General features: G+C 38.8%; 1 protein-coding gene across 5 annotated transcripts in view; it reads left to right on the plus strand.

Annotated features, from left to right (window-relative positions):
• The window catches only part of RAPGEF6 (Rap guanine nucleotide exchange factor 6), a 137,572-nt gene that overhangs the window by 27,785 nt on the left and 96,603 nt on the right, over positions 1 to 13,184 (plus strand). For all 5 annotated transcript variants that reach the window (XM_076350463.1, XM_076350466.1, XM_076350464.1 and 2 more), the window contains exon 5: positions 974 to 1,057. In XM_076350463.1, coding sequence (XP_076206578.1) covers positions 974 to 1,057 — 84 coding nt within the window. The remainder of the gene's footprint in view (positions 1 to 973; positions 1,058 to 13,184) is intronic.

A 13,184-nucleotide genomic window follows, 5' to 3' on the forward strand; every position in this document is an offset into this window, starting at 1 on the left:
TGCATTGTCAGGAACCGAACTGCTTGGTAGGAGTATCCTGAGGAGGGATGGAGCTCAAACGCTCTCTCTTCTTTTAAATTACTGGAATTAATATTTTAGCTTAGAGTTCTTTTTAGGTTTCTGCTGGGAGGCAAATACACTTTTTTCCTCATATTTTAGCATTGGTTATGGTGTGTTTATCCTCTCACAGCTAATACTAGCGTTCTGTGTAAGGCACACCTCCCAGTACACGAGTCTAAATCAATGAGATGCCACCTACGAGTTCGTGTGCTGGGTGTGTGTGACGTGGACCTGTTCCAGTACCAGGTTGATGTGTATGTGTGGGGTTGTCTGCTGGGAGAGGAAGGGGATGTTAGGCTGTAGCTGGGAAGTGTCAATGCAGCGCTCTAGGAAGAGGCAAAATCTACTGCAGCAAAACACGGGAACTTCTGTGCAGACCTATGGGCTGTAGGTTGAAACGGTTGGCAGATCCCCTATCCCTCCCTCTGGGGTCGAGTGGCACGATGGGAGACAATACCGCATGTGCATGCGATGCAAGTGCAGAGGTGGAGGGATGCAAAGCAGGACGCAAATACGAGTCTCCTGTTTTATCCGTAAGGCTTGACAGGTCTGTGTAATATTACTGTCCATGTTGAAATGCTAATCAACTTTAGCACGGAATAAAAACTTTTCTGTATTTCTAGTTTTATGTACGCTTCCATTGGAATGAAATGTTTTTACTGAAAATTAATAATTTCATTTTAATAAAAAATTTTTTGAAGTTGAATTAAATGTCAAATTGTAAGGTATAAGATACATTCTGGATGTAGACATTTGGAAAAAAGTTAATACTTGGTAGCGTTCTTAGGTTTCCTGTCCACATATCAAATTGGTAGGGTGGTAGATCATTATTTTACTACAGTAACATTTTGGATACTGTATTTTTGAGTTGCTGTAAGAAGAAAGTAGATACCAATGTTTTCTTTTCTTACAGCTCAGAAACTATTGCAAGATGCTGGTATATACTGCTTTCTGGATCTGTGCTCATGAAGGATTCCATGTTTTTACCACCTTGCAGGTATGTAAAGTTGTTGTTTATTTAAGGTAAGGCAAGATCTCTGCTCCCCCCCCCCCCCCCCAATAAATGCTTTCTTATATGTTGATGGTATTGTAAATTTTTCACAGTTTCAAAATAATTTCTTCATTATTTTGCTTTTCTAAAGTTGGATAGTGGAGGAAATGTTCTGCTAATTTCATTTAAATTCCCTTTCACAGTTCCTACGTGTTGAAATTTCTGTGTGAAATACTGCACTTGATCATTTTTAAATCTCATTTGGCTGGATTTTTAAGTTTATAAGAGAATTTGTAGTTGGCTTGTTAACTTGAGGGCCCTTTGAATAATTCCTGTTGTGTAACAGTTTTGTATAGAGTTCCCTGTATCAAAAAGTATGACTGTAGATCACACAGCTTCTACCATTTGGTTGGAGGCTGTATTTAATGGCATATATGATTTTTATGCAAAGTAAGAGAATAGGGGCCAGCAGCATCGGTTACAGAGAGCATATGACAGGAGTCTGACTGCATCTCATAGTTGAAGCACAGTGGACATTGTGACATGCTTTCACTGAAGCATACTGTGTGACCTGAGCTGGACCTTGCTGCACTGTAATACTCTGCTTGACCTTGTACCTCACTCAGAAATTTTACTTCACTATATCTTGAAGGTGCGTGTTACTTATTTGTATTCAAGCTGCACTTCTAGGCTAGGCAGGAGTGGTTTAAAAAAAAAAAAAAAATTAGACTTGCCTTGGTACCCAGTTTGGATAGTTTTTGATGAGATTAACAAAAGTGCTGCCGCCTCTTATCAAATGAAATAAAGGCTTTCCCCCTGCGTGGTGGTTCTGTGATGGACTCCATCCCCCGTGGGCAGTGGGGCACTGGCTCCCTCCTGCAGGGACTGCTGCCTTTGCGCTTGCCAGCGTGGTCTCCTCCTCCTCTCCTGTGGTGTGCTGTCACTGCTGGGCTGGAGTTAGGACCGCTTCCCTTCTAGCCATGACACACCGCCATGAGATTAATAAAGAGTGGATACCAACTTAATGGAAATGTCTTTCCTTTCTTCGCAAATGTACCTGTACCGAGGTGTTGATGAAACTGGGATTCATCAGTGGCGCTTTACTCAGCGTGAGTTGACCGTGGGTTGATAGACTTAAAATGTCAACTCCAGCTCAGATACATTTCTGTATACTTGAATTTCACGGTAAGTACTAGTACGAGCGTATAGGACTGAATTTTTCAGCTCTGTTCTTGGTTAGCTATAGGCTGGGTGTTAAACTCTTAATGCCCCTTGAGTGATTGAAGTTCAGCTGTGCCAGAAGTGAGGACATGGCAAGTTGATATCTGCATAAAAGCTAGACAAAATTGTTTTGCTAAACTTGAGGTATAAGTCACTTCAGCACATCATTAAAGTGTTTTGTGCTCCTTTTTAAAAAAAAAAAAAGGCAAAACAGATCTGTTGTTGCTAGTTCACAAGGTTACGGCTAGTTTTATTATGGATAATGAGGAAGAATAGCTGTTAGATGGTGAAAAGGTCACAGAGTTCTGTTAGATGAAACTGCTGGCAGGTTACAGTATACATGGTGTGGTTCCTGGGGTGTATTGTCCCCTTACGTAGTGAGATCACGTGAGAAGGGAGAGAATGCACTCCTCTGCTGGATAGCCAGGTTGTTCCCTGTCCGTGTCTTTGTTGCAGTGGGGGGAAGAAATGAAAAATTCAAATGTCAGAGGAGCTTTGATGTGCTAAAGGTTTGAAGGAGAAATGCATACACGTACAATTAGATGAACTAAAATTATTGCTAATTAGTTAAGGAGTGCAAAAGGATGCTGAGAATGAAGACAATGTTGTGTTTCCTTACAGATGTGTATTTAAGCCTCCTTTCAGAATGACTCACATAATCAGGAAACTCGGTTGGGGACAAGGAATAATGCATAACATTAAATATTACTTTAAATGCAATTAAAGTGATGCTAATTACAGTTGTGAAAGAATGCTACTAAATTATCCAAGGCACTGTTTCATATGAAAATAATTTGTAAATGATTGGTGACTGTGCAGCTCCCTCAACTAAAAATGTTAGATGAGGTATTCAGACCAGGGAAAGTTACTTAAGTTTATCCCACTGTTATAGGGCACTTAAAAAAAAAAAAAAAAAAAACCCAAAACAAAACCCCAAAAAACCAAAAAAAAAAAAGGCAAAAAGCATTATATTTTAAATTCTAAATTGAGTTTGGACAGTGCATGTGTTTAATTTGAACGAAACGGAAGGCAAACTGTGCTCTTCCTTCCCCTGTTCTTGTGTCCAAGTGGCCATTCTCCTTCCCAACCCGTGTGCGTGGCCCCAGAGTCCCCGGGAAGAAGCAAGGGGGAGAGAAGGAGTTTACAGGTGGCCCCAGAGGCAAAAGCATTGCAGGAAACAAAAATAATGCCTGACCACCTTTGGCAATATTATTTACTGTAATAGGAAAAAAATTGTATGAGTTTAAAAGAGGATATGAAGGACATTTGTCCGTGCAAAGAGTTCATCTTTGTCTGATGAAGAACTTGATGCCATGCTCTCTATGCCTAATGGGCATATGATCCTATACCTGTATGATACCAGTGAAATAAACTTTTATGGAAGAGTACATTGTTTGGGATACTGATTTATCTGTGCTCTTTTTTATTTCCACAACAGGAAAGTGGTGGGCAAGCGTAGGGAATTAAAAGAAAAACACGCTTGAAGTGTTCTGAGATTGCTGAAGGAAATGGAGACATCCTTCCAGCCAGTTAGGTTTTTGGTAGGCTTACTGTTGCTCAGACAGCAGCATCAGATAAAGCCCTAGCTGTTTGATTTGTTGAATATGGTATAAATGTGTCAAGACATAAGCAGAGATGAGTGAGGTTAGAGACAGTTGTCATCTGCACAAAAGTGATGCAGGAGACCAGTGATGGCTTTGAGATGTCCTGGGGGAAAATGGATGAGGACCAAAATAGAATCCTGAACGTGAGGAAGGTGATAACTACCAAGGGTGAGAATTTAGGCTTTAATCTGGAGACCTTGTAGTTCTTTGAAAAGGTCAAGAGCCAGGTTTGAATAATTGTCATTCTGGAAGAACTGGGTAGACAGAGGCGTTTCGTAAAACAGATAATAGTTAGCAAGTGGATTTTAGTTTGAAACTCAATCCCTGTGTATACTTCGTAACACCCCCACTCCCCAGTTATCCCTTTGTAATGTTGACATGGTAATTTCAATTTTATATTTTTCCTCTGGAGCATTTGACAAACACTTCATATTTAAAGAACTTCTGTACGTTTTAGGGTTCTTTTGCTGGGAATACTGGAATAGTTTTTTACAAAATGTGAGAAGCAGGATATCGGTGTTTTTCAGTTAGAGGAAGCTGGTTTCCTGGGCAATAGGGGGTTTTAAGGCCCCCTTTTCTTATAAAGTTGTTTTTTAATCTGTTTTATTTGGCAATCATTCTTCAGAATTCAGGATTGTATTATAAACTAACTGCCTAGCAACCTCTGTTTAATAATTATATGACAAACTGTTGTTACAGTTGGCTGTTAGTGAGATACTTTCAGTCTCCATAAATAAGACGGGAAGGTGGTGATGATTTACTGACTGTTTCCTGGTATCTCCTCACAATACTTGTCCTTTTTCTGTCATCTGTCCCATGATTACCTTGACAGATACGAGGACACTTTGGTAGACAACTGTAAACTTAACCTGGTTAAGATGTTGGTTAAGCTCTCCTTCTTTTGCATGCCTTGTTTCATCCGCTATCTACCATTTGGTAGTTTCAGAGTCAACAGAGCTTCAGGGAAACCTTAATTTTCTTCTGCAGATCTCTCTGAAATAAAGTACTCTGTAGATTCAAACCTGAAAGAGGCGTAGCCCCATGGAAGCATAAGAAGATGGGCAGTCACTGCTTTATTGACTTGCTATAAGTATTCGAATGAGTAACGGTGTAAGCTGTGGCTCACTATGCTTGAGAAGGGCTTTTTGTTCAACTTGGATTAATTTGTATGCAGGCTGTAATTCAGAAATTGGCTTAAAAATTGGAGGAGTAAAACTTGCATCCAGGTACGATAAATCTGTTCAATATTCTGACACTGATGATCATGATGAGAAAAGCCCTGTAAGATTTTTAAGGGAAGAAGCAGATCAATCAGTAATATCAGGTACAAAGATGGCATAACCTTGATTACCCTATTTCCTGGAGAATGGATTTGTCAATAGATTTGGCATAGTAGGAAAAGAATTTGCATCTAACATGAAAGCGATGGCTGGAACAAAAGAGCAGGACTGACAGATTTTTGTGGAAGGAAAATCATGTCAGCAAGTTAAAGAGTTTTTGTTTTAACCTTGCTTGTTAATCAAGATAATTCATGTGAACAGGATATTTGAAGGAGATTACTCCCAGCAAGATTAGCCATAGGAAATATATCAAGAGTCTGGAGGAACTTTTGTAGCCAATTATGTGGATGACAGACTCCTACAGCTGTGGGAATTGAACCTCGAAGGGAAAAATACGAAGTCTTGAAACATTCAAGATGTAGTCTTATTAAAAACAAACACTTCTCTTTTTCCAAGCCCTTCCAAGAAATTCATGAACAGTCCTTCCAAAACCTCACAAGTGGAGAAAATTGGAATCATTATCCTATTCAGGTAGTGCATTTCTTGGCTAAAAACACTTACTTGATCCAAAATGGACTCATGGTCGTATGGTATCTTTTCACGAGAGTTGTAGACGCATCAATGACTCCATAAGCCGTTTCTCTTTCTCTTCTTGGGTAAAAGGAGAAGACACAAATGCTTGGATCAAGAAAACTGTCATAATGAAAGAAGAACTCCAGTTTTATATTATGAACAGTGGCTTGGGTTGAAATTATTTTAGCTTGTTTTGTATTAAGTTATTATTTGTGAATAACAATATTTTAATATATTTTGAAACTTACCGTGACTGTTAATAGTGTTTCAGTCTATTCTATGTGAAGTACCAGAAACACAGAAAATTCTGTGCTTTTACAGGACCGTCAGCGTTGGTAAATAAGAATGCAGGATTGAAGACTTACAATTTGCACAACTTTAATTTCTTGTATTTTAGAAATCTTTAAATTTTGATGTATGTAACTTTGTTTTCAAATATATTTATACCTCGAATGTATCATCTCAAATCAGATCAATTTTACTTCTAAAACCTGTAGTGCTTTTTTCTGCAAACTCTCGTGAATTTGTGCCATTCACTGAAAAAGTAAATGAGTGTCTCGGAAGCTGGGAATGCAGGAGCTCTGCCAGTGAAAGGTGTACTGGCATTTTTCTCCCACTGATCCTTCCTTTCCAGATTTAACTTTCTTAAATACTGCTTTCTGCTTAGAGTCTGCCTCCTGTATCCGAGCTCTGTCCCAGGGCTCCTTAGCCTCTGCTGTTCCCCTTCTTTCTCGTCTCCATCCCAGTCTCTGCCGTTTGAGTCCTGATGGCTCTAGTGTGGAATATAGCTTTTCCTCCATCAGCTGCCAAGGCCTACGTATGTATGTGTGCCACTCCACTGCTGGCATACAGTAAATACAGCTTTTTACAAACTTGCAGTTGCCAGTAAGGTTCTGAATTGTGGTGCTGGCTAAAACAATAGTAATTTAAATCTCTCACTGTTTGTGTGACTGTAACAATTGCAGAAGTTTTAGGATGATATTCTGTCAGTGTGTGTTTGCTTCACGCTTGAAAGCTCTTTGCAACTAACTGCTGTAGATTATTTTTCTGCTTTCAGAAAGACAGCTTGAGGCTTACATCCCTGTGCTTATCAAGACTAGATACATTTTTATACTCACCGCTGGATAAGAAGCAGTGGTGATTCAGTGCATCTGTGGCTCTAGATGAGGTGCTGTATTCCCTGGGTATTTCTGTAAGTGGCGGCTGTAACTTGTAGCATTGCCTGACAGCCGGTGAGTAAACTGACACTGTAATACAACTTGGGAATGCTACCAGTAAATGTATTTTGTAAAGCTAATTAATTCGGCTATGGTTGTTCATATTGAAATTCTTCTGGCAGTGCTAGTGCTGTGATGAAAATACTCTGAGGGAAAAGGGAACATAGATGAGAAGAGGCAACGCGTCGGTGAGAGACCGTGTCTCCTGGTCTCCCAAAGTGCAGTTCCTCGTACTGGAGGTGCTGCCGTTGAATAAGGGCTGGGAAGGTGTTGCAAACTAAGAGCACGTGGTGCATCTTTTTTGACATGGAACAATCTTCTAAGAAAGCCAGAAGATTACATGATGAAGAAGGACTGTATTCAGACCTGTCACAACTAAATGACCAAATAATCTTGTCCACAGTTCCCCACCCTCCAGTAATTTCCTTTTGTTCTGTTTGTAGTTTCTTACAACAGCTGCCCTGTAGAGGTTTTATAGAGCACAAGGGATGCTGATCGCACCACAGAAATAGTTTAGGCAATTTAAAAAAAAAAAAAAACTAAAAAAGTCTGAGAGATGTTAAATTAGAAGCAAATGGTAATGTGCGGTTTGTTTATATCTAAAACAATTTTATTAAGACTATCTAGTCACATGGCCTGGAATAGCTGCACAGCTTCATGGAAAGTAGTAAGTAAGATACAGGCTGCCTCAAAGCATCGTCGTGTTCAGAGTATAAAGTAATTAGTATAGACATCTTGAGCTTGCAGCCTGCAAATCGTGTAGCATGTTACGCAGCCTCCAAAATCATTCCCAATTAAAACTTTCAGCGAGCTTAAGAGATAAACCTGCTAAATGTTGTTGTTACTGAGAACTAATGCAAAAATGGTTTTTGATGACTGAGCATTAATTGAAATTGGTATTTTGCATTCAGCCAAGTATCTTGTGGTTTCAGGTTTCCTTAAACCATTTTCTGATGGAGTTAAGTTTTCTAATATTTTTATAATTAAGTTACTTTGAAATGCTCAGGGATTGCACAGCATACTGTATCTTGAAAACCCTGCCACCTGCATTCGCTGAAACTTTTTGGTCTGCGCTCATAGAACTTTTTTCCCCATCTCCTTACTCTGTTTTGCAAATAGAGTGCATTTGGGGCTGCTCAGCGGTATGCAATGCGATGGGAAATGCTGCAAACTGCTGCAAGGGCTCCTGACGGTACTGTGCTGACTGCCGCTCTGTGCGCCCCAGAAAGGGAGCCGGGAGACTCCCCAGCAGCCCAGTTTTTCAGATGATGGTTGATCTGAGAAAAATCTGGAGAAATTAAGACCTCCATGCAGATGCCCAGAAAAACAAGTTATTCCCGTGAGGATTTCAGTGTCGATTACACTCATCTGCCACGACTGCAATGTAAGAAGGGCAGATTCTGCCTTCTCTAGCTGCAGTCAGCGTGGCTGTGTTATTGCCGATTATGCAGCTATGCAGGTTTTCCCCTCTTTGTTTCTTCCCAGACAATGACAAGGAATTTAAGTGTAGAATTACATTTTTGGAGTATTTAGATTGGGGTTTAATAATACTGATGGCTGTTCCAAGCCATTCATAATATACTTGTATAGTACATTCAGTGGTAACTGAATGGATTTTATCTTGGATCTGAACAGCAGCTATATTGCAGTAGATGTCCTGGGTGTTTGCTGGAGCAGCTGTTTTGCACAAGAGGCACTCTTTGAGGAGAGGAAAAATGAAATGCTTTTCAAATGAAGGGTAAGCCCTGACTTATGGGAAAAAAAAAAAATTTCATCGGTTAAAAAACTAAACAAACAACATGTCCATTTCTTATGCAACTTGTCTCTTCCAGGCCAAGTTATGCACTTGCATGCAAAATGTTTCTGCATTGGAGAAATCCAGCCAGGTTACTGGATGCGTGGGGTCATGGGGTTCTCTCTGCAGTGGCAAAACGTACAATTTGTCTTCATCTTTATGTTCCTAAAAGCAGCCTGACAGGTAGACAGGCAGTTTGAGAGACAAGTATATTCATAAGAACAAAATATCTGCAAAAAATAGCAACCCCTTTGTTTGTTATACTGATGAACTGGTATATCAGTGTCCTAGCTCAGTCCTGCATGTAACACAGTACCGAGTATTACTGCAGATCGCTTTATCGACCATCACAGATAACTGTGCGTTATTGATACCAACTTATACAGCCAGGATAATTTTATGATTTTGTAGTTCCTGGAAAATACAGAACGAATCTTAAAGTGCCTGATATCTCATAATTGAAGGCTTTGATGAGTGACATATCTGAAAATACTGTTTCAGGACGTAGTAGAATATTGTAAATTTGAAGATGTCTGCTAATTAGTGTTCAAACAAATAATAAGGCATTCAGTCTCAGTCTCTATCTGTTTGTAGGCTGAAAGCTCCTCAGGATAGGCTGTGTTTTTACCTTTGAAGTATGTATTGTATTTTGAGTATTGCATAATGAGAAACCATCAGTAATGAATAACTTCAGCATATTGATATCAAGGAATTCTCAAGTTAAATGTGATTGCCATTCCTTAAATTTGTCAGTCTTGAAATTCCAGATGTATTTCAGCACCAAATACTCAGGTCACTTAACAGCTGGATATTAAGTATTTTTAAACATCTGTGTTTAGAAAGCTGTAAGTGTTTGTATACATCCTATTTAAAGAACTACTTTATTATGTTCAAAATAGATTGGAGTCTTTTGTAGGCAGTTTGCTTTGTAAAAGCAAGGTTTGTGATAACAGCTCTGGTGCCTTAAAGAAGTTTTAAAGCCTGTCCTTGTATATTGTTGTGTTGTGTTAAAATGCCAGTATTTTGGGGAGTGGGCATGAGTTTTCAAACTGGAGTGTTCTCAAATATCAAAGGCTCTCTCCAGTGAACAGTTTTGATCCATCCCATGTCAGTGAAGTCGAGCGTATACTCAGGTGCTTGCACATTTAAGATTTTAGAGTTTGGCTCTGTGGTCATGAAGGGTTTTCTCTGTATTAGCAAATCATGCAGTGGAAAAGGGATGGGTGAACCGAGTGAAACAGCTGATACTGAGAACCGTGTTATTTGCAGTTCTGGGTTTTCTCATTTCAGTAGCTCTAGTCTGATCTCGTGGCCTGAGCACCCATTAGTGGTTGGTATATGATAACATGCCACTTTAACTTAGAATCCTTTCTCACATGATGCAATTGCTTAAGCATTTTTAATTATGAATAGCAGTGAATCAGGAGGAAAACAAGGTTTCTTGCAAATGAGGCATCCATAAATTAAGGATAAACAAAGCTGCGTTTGGTATGTGGAAGACATTTTTTTCCCATGACAGTGCTGCAAGCCAGTGAGTGAGCGTCTGAAAATTAATGATGCAGATGTAATGGATGAATATTAAGTGACAGTAGCATACAATAAAGTTATATATAAAAAAGAAAAGGCGTGATGTAGTTTATAGTACTGACTTTTCTGGGCTTCCAACAGTGGGAAGCTATATAATAACGATGTTAAAATATGTGTGATTAAATATACAGATCAAGCAGAATTTTAATTGTTGGATTGTTTAAAACTTTAACGGTTATACCTTTGGTAGTATGTCCTTTGACATAGTTTTTACTGTATTGTAAGAAGAGCTTAATTTGCATTAGTTTCATGTTTTCTCACACTTTCAGTGTTTGTATTAGTTTAAATTCTTAATTGGATTATTTTTCCCACTCTCTGCTTGAAAGCACTAAAGCGTAAGCAACATGCTGTACCTTAATGAGGCTTTCCCGCTTTTCTTCTGTATCTTGCCACATATGACATCAAGAGGACTTAGCGTTTCGGGATGCGTTTACAGTTGGAGGGGCTGCTGTGATGGTTTGCGAGCAGAGGTGCTGATGGCCAGCTGAAATGGGCTTGTTGGGTTCGGCCCTCCCCAGGGAGCAAACCTGGGCCCCGTGAAGTGACTTCCATGGCCATGGTCTTGCCGGGAACGTGGTGGTCTGTTGAAGTGCTGAGTTGGGTGACTAGTGCTGAAAGACGAAGGAATGACAGGTCTTGCAAGCAACACCATGTGTTCTTGGCACCGCAGCAAAGGATGAATTAGTCCCAAAAGAAAAGATTGCCCTATCTCTTCCAGATTTAGATGTACAACTTTTCAGAGCTCTCTTCTTTGAGAAGCAGCATGTTTTAGGTTTAGGTGAGTGTTTAATGGACACCTAAAGACTTCTCAAAGCAACTTGTTGTCACAGAAATGTTCCTTCTCCTTTGGAAGAATGTTCCCCCCAAAGCTTGCTCTTATCTTTCCAAACAGGATTTTGTCTCCTCCATTTCCAAAGCTTTGTTCAACTTAACTTTTTTCCATCCTCTTACATTTTGATACTGAAATCAATTAATCTCTTAAGCTTTTTCATACCTTTAAGTACTGTACTGTTAATTCTTCTAATGTAAATATTTATGAACTAGAAGATAGCAGGTTTAATACTAGACATGATTAGGTGACTCCAAAACCTAGTAATTCTGTTCTTTTACTGTCACAATGCTCGCTATTAATTAATTTAATGCTTGAAACTAGTTCTTAAAAAAAAAAAAAAAAAAAAGTGAGTAACTGCTGATTACCTAAAATTCCCACAAAGACTTTTAACCATCACTTCAAAGCAGATTTAGATGGCTCTGGGACTGGTACACTGCTGCTTGCACCTCCCCATGCCTCCTCTCTCTCTTTCTTTCCCTTGGATGCACACGCACTCTGCTTCTGGCTATTTTTAATTTTTCCTAATGTATTTGCCTGAAGTAGTTAAGACTCTAATTCTGTGACAATAAACCAATAAAGCAAATAGTTGAACTTTAATGTTGATTAATGGTCTTTAGTTTTTAAAAAAAAAAATATTGTGACAAATGTCATACATTACCACCACCTGTCAGTTAGACAAATACGTGTGCATCTCTGCTTACGTATTTGCTAATGATATTTTCTTGTTGCCTGTTATTAATGTTAGTGGATGTTACTACTGAAGAGTCTTCCCTGGTGAATGGTTTCAGGGCTGAGTTTCTGTTTATTCTAAACATTTCATTGTGTAATTTTACAAGACAATTAGGAATGAACATCATTCTGAAGCCTTGATTAAAATTGGCAAGTTAGTGGAATATACTCATGCCAGCAAACCTCTTAAATGTTAGAGAAGCTACACATTTGTATTCTAAAGAAAAATATGGAATAAGTCATTAAGAAAGTTAAAACCCGTGTTTCTAAAACACAGGTATGTTAATTAAGAAGAATGTTTTAAAAATACCAATTTTTAACGTGGTGGTTATGGCTGGGGAAAAATCATATGACGCTGCCTCTTTTTGAAGGAGCTCTGTTGTGGTATAATCGATAAAACATCCCATGATGTGCACCAGGACATAATTAAACTTGACCTATTGACTTGTAAATATGAGTAGTTTATTCTTTAGGATTAGAAGGGTGGGGTTTGTCTTTGGAACATAATCCTTTTCTGAGTGTTCGGTTGTTGTAAAGTGCTTGATGGACCAGAAATGATAGTGCCAAGAGCTTGACCTTTGTTGCAGGCGGTGTTCTTTTTCCTAGCATTATTGTTTACTGCCATTACTTAATCAGCAAATGTTGCAACATAGGCAGAGGGGAGCTTGACAGTAGCTGAATTTCATGGTTGTGATTATGTAAAACAAACCATAAAGAAAACAATCCTCCCTCAACCTCCAGTAGTTTGATAAATTGTTGTTATACAATAAAAATACTGTGCTTGAACGACCTTCAGCAGAAAACTGTAGCTTTTTCCTAACTACTGGGGATATAGCAATAGTCGTAATCTATTTTGTGATAAAACCGATAACGATTATTTCTATTTTAAAAAGCTGCAAAAACTGAATCTTCCAGTTGCACGTAATTCCTTTAGAATTTTCTTTGGGGAAAAAACCCAACTATTGTCTTTAGTTTTCTATTGTATGGAATAGAATTAGAACTGTAACTCTTTTTGCAATTGCAAATGATACCTTAGCAAAGTTGGTTTCACTTTGGTTTTTGGTTTGTGGAGAAATCATAACATGGAATTTCAGTTCGCCTCGAAGTTAGAGCTTACACTGAGCTTACATGAAAAATGACACTTCTGTATTTGCCAAACTAAATTAACTTTGTTGTAATAGCTGGAGTAGTTTGGCCATTCTTTTTGATATATTGCAAATACACAAGACTGTCGTGCCTGGATCACATGCTGTGTGGAAAAAGCATGAAAGAAGGCATGAAAATTTTAGCTATGA

This window comes from Aptenodytes patagonicus, chromosome 12 (genome assembly GCF_965638725.1).
Source record: "Aptenodytes patagonicus chromosome 12, bAptPat1.pri.cur, whole genome shotgun sequence".
Taxonomy (NCBI): domain Eukaryota; kingdom Metazoa; phylum Chordata; class Aves; order Sphenisciformes; family Spheniscidae; genus Aptenodytes; species Aptenodytes patagonicus.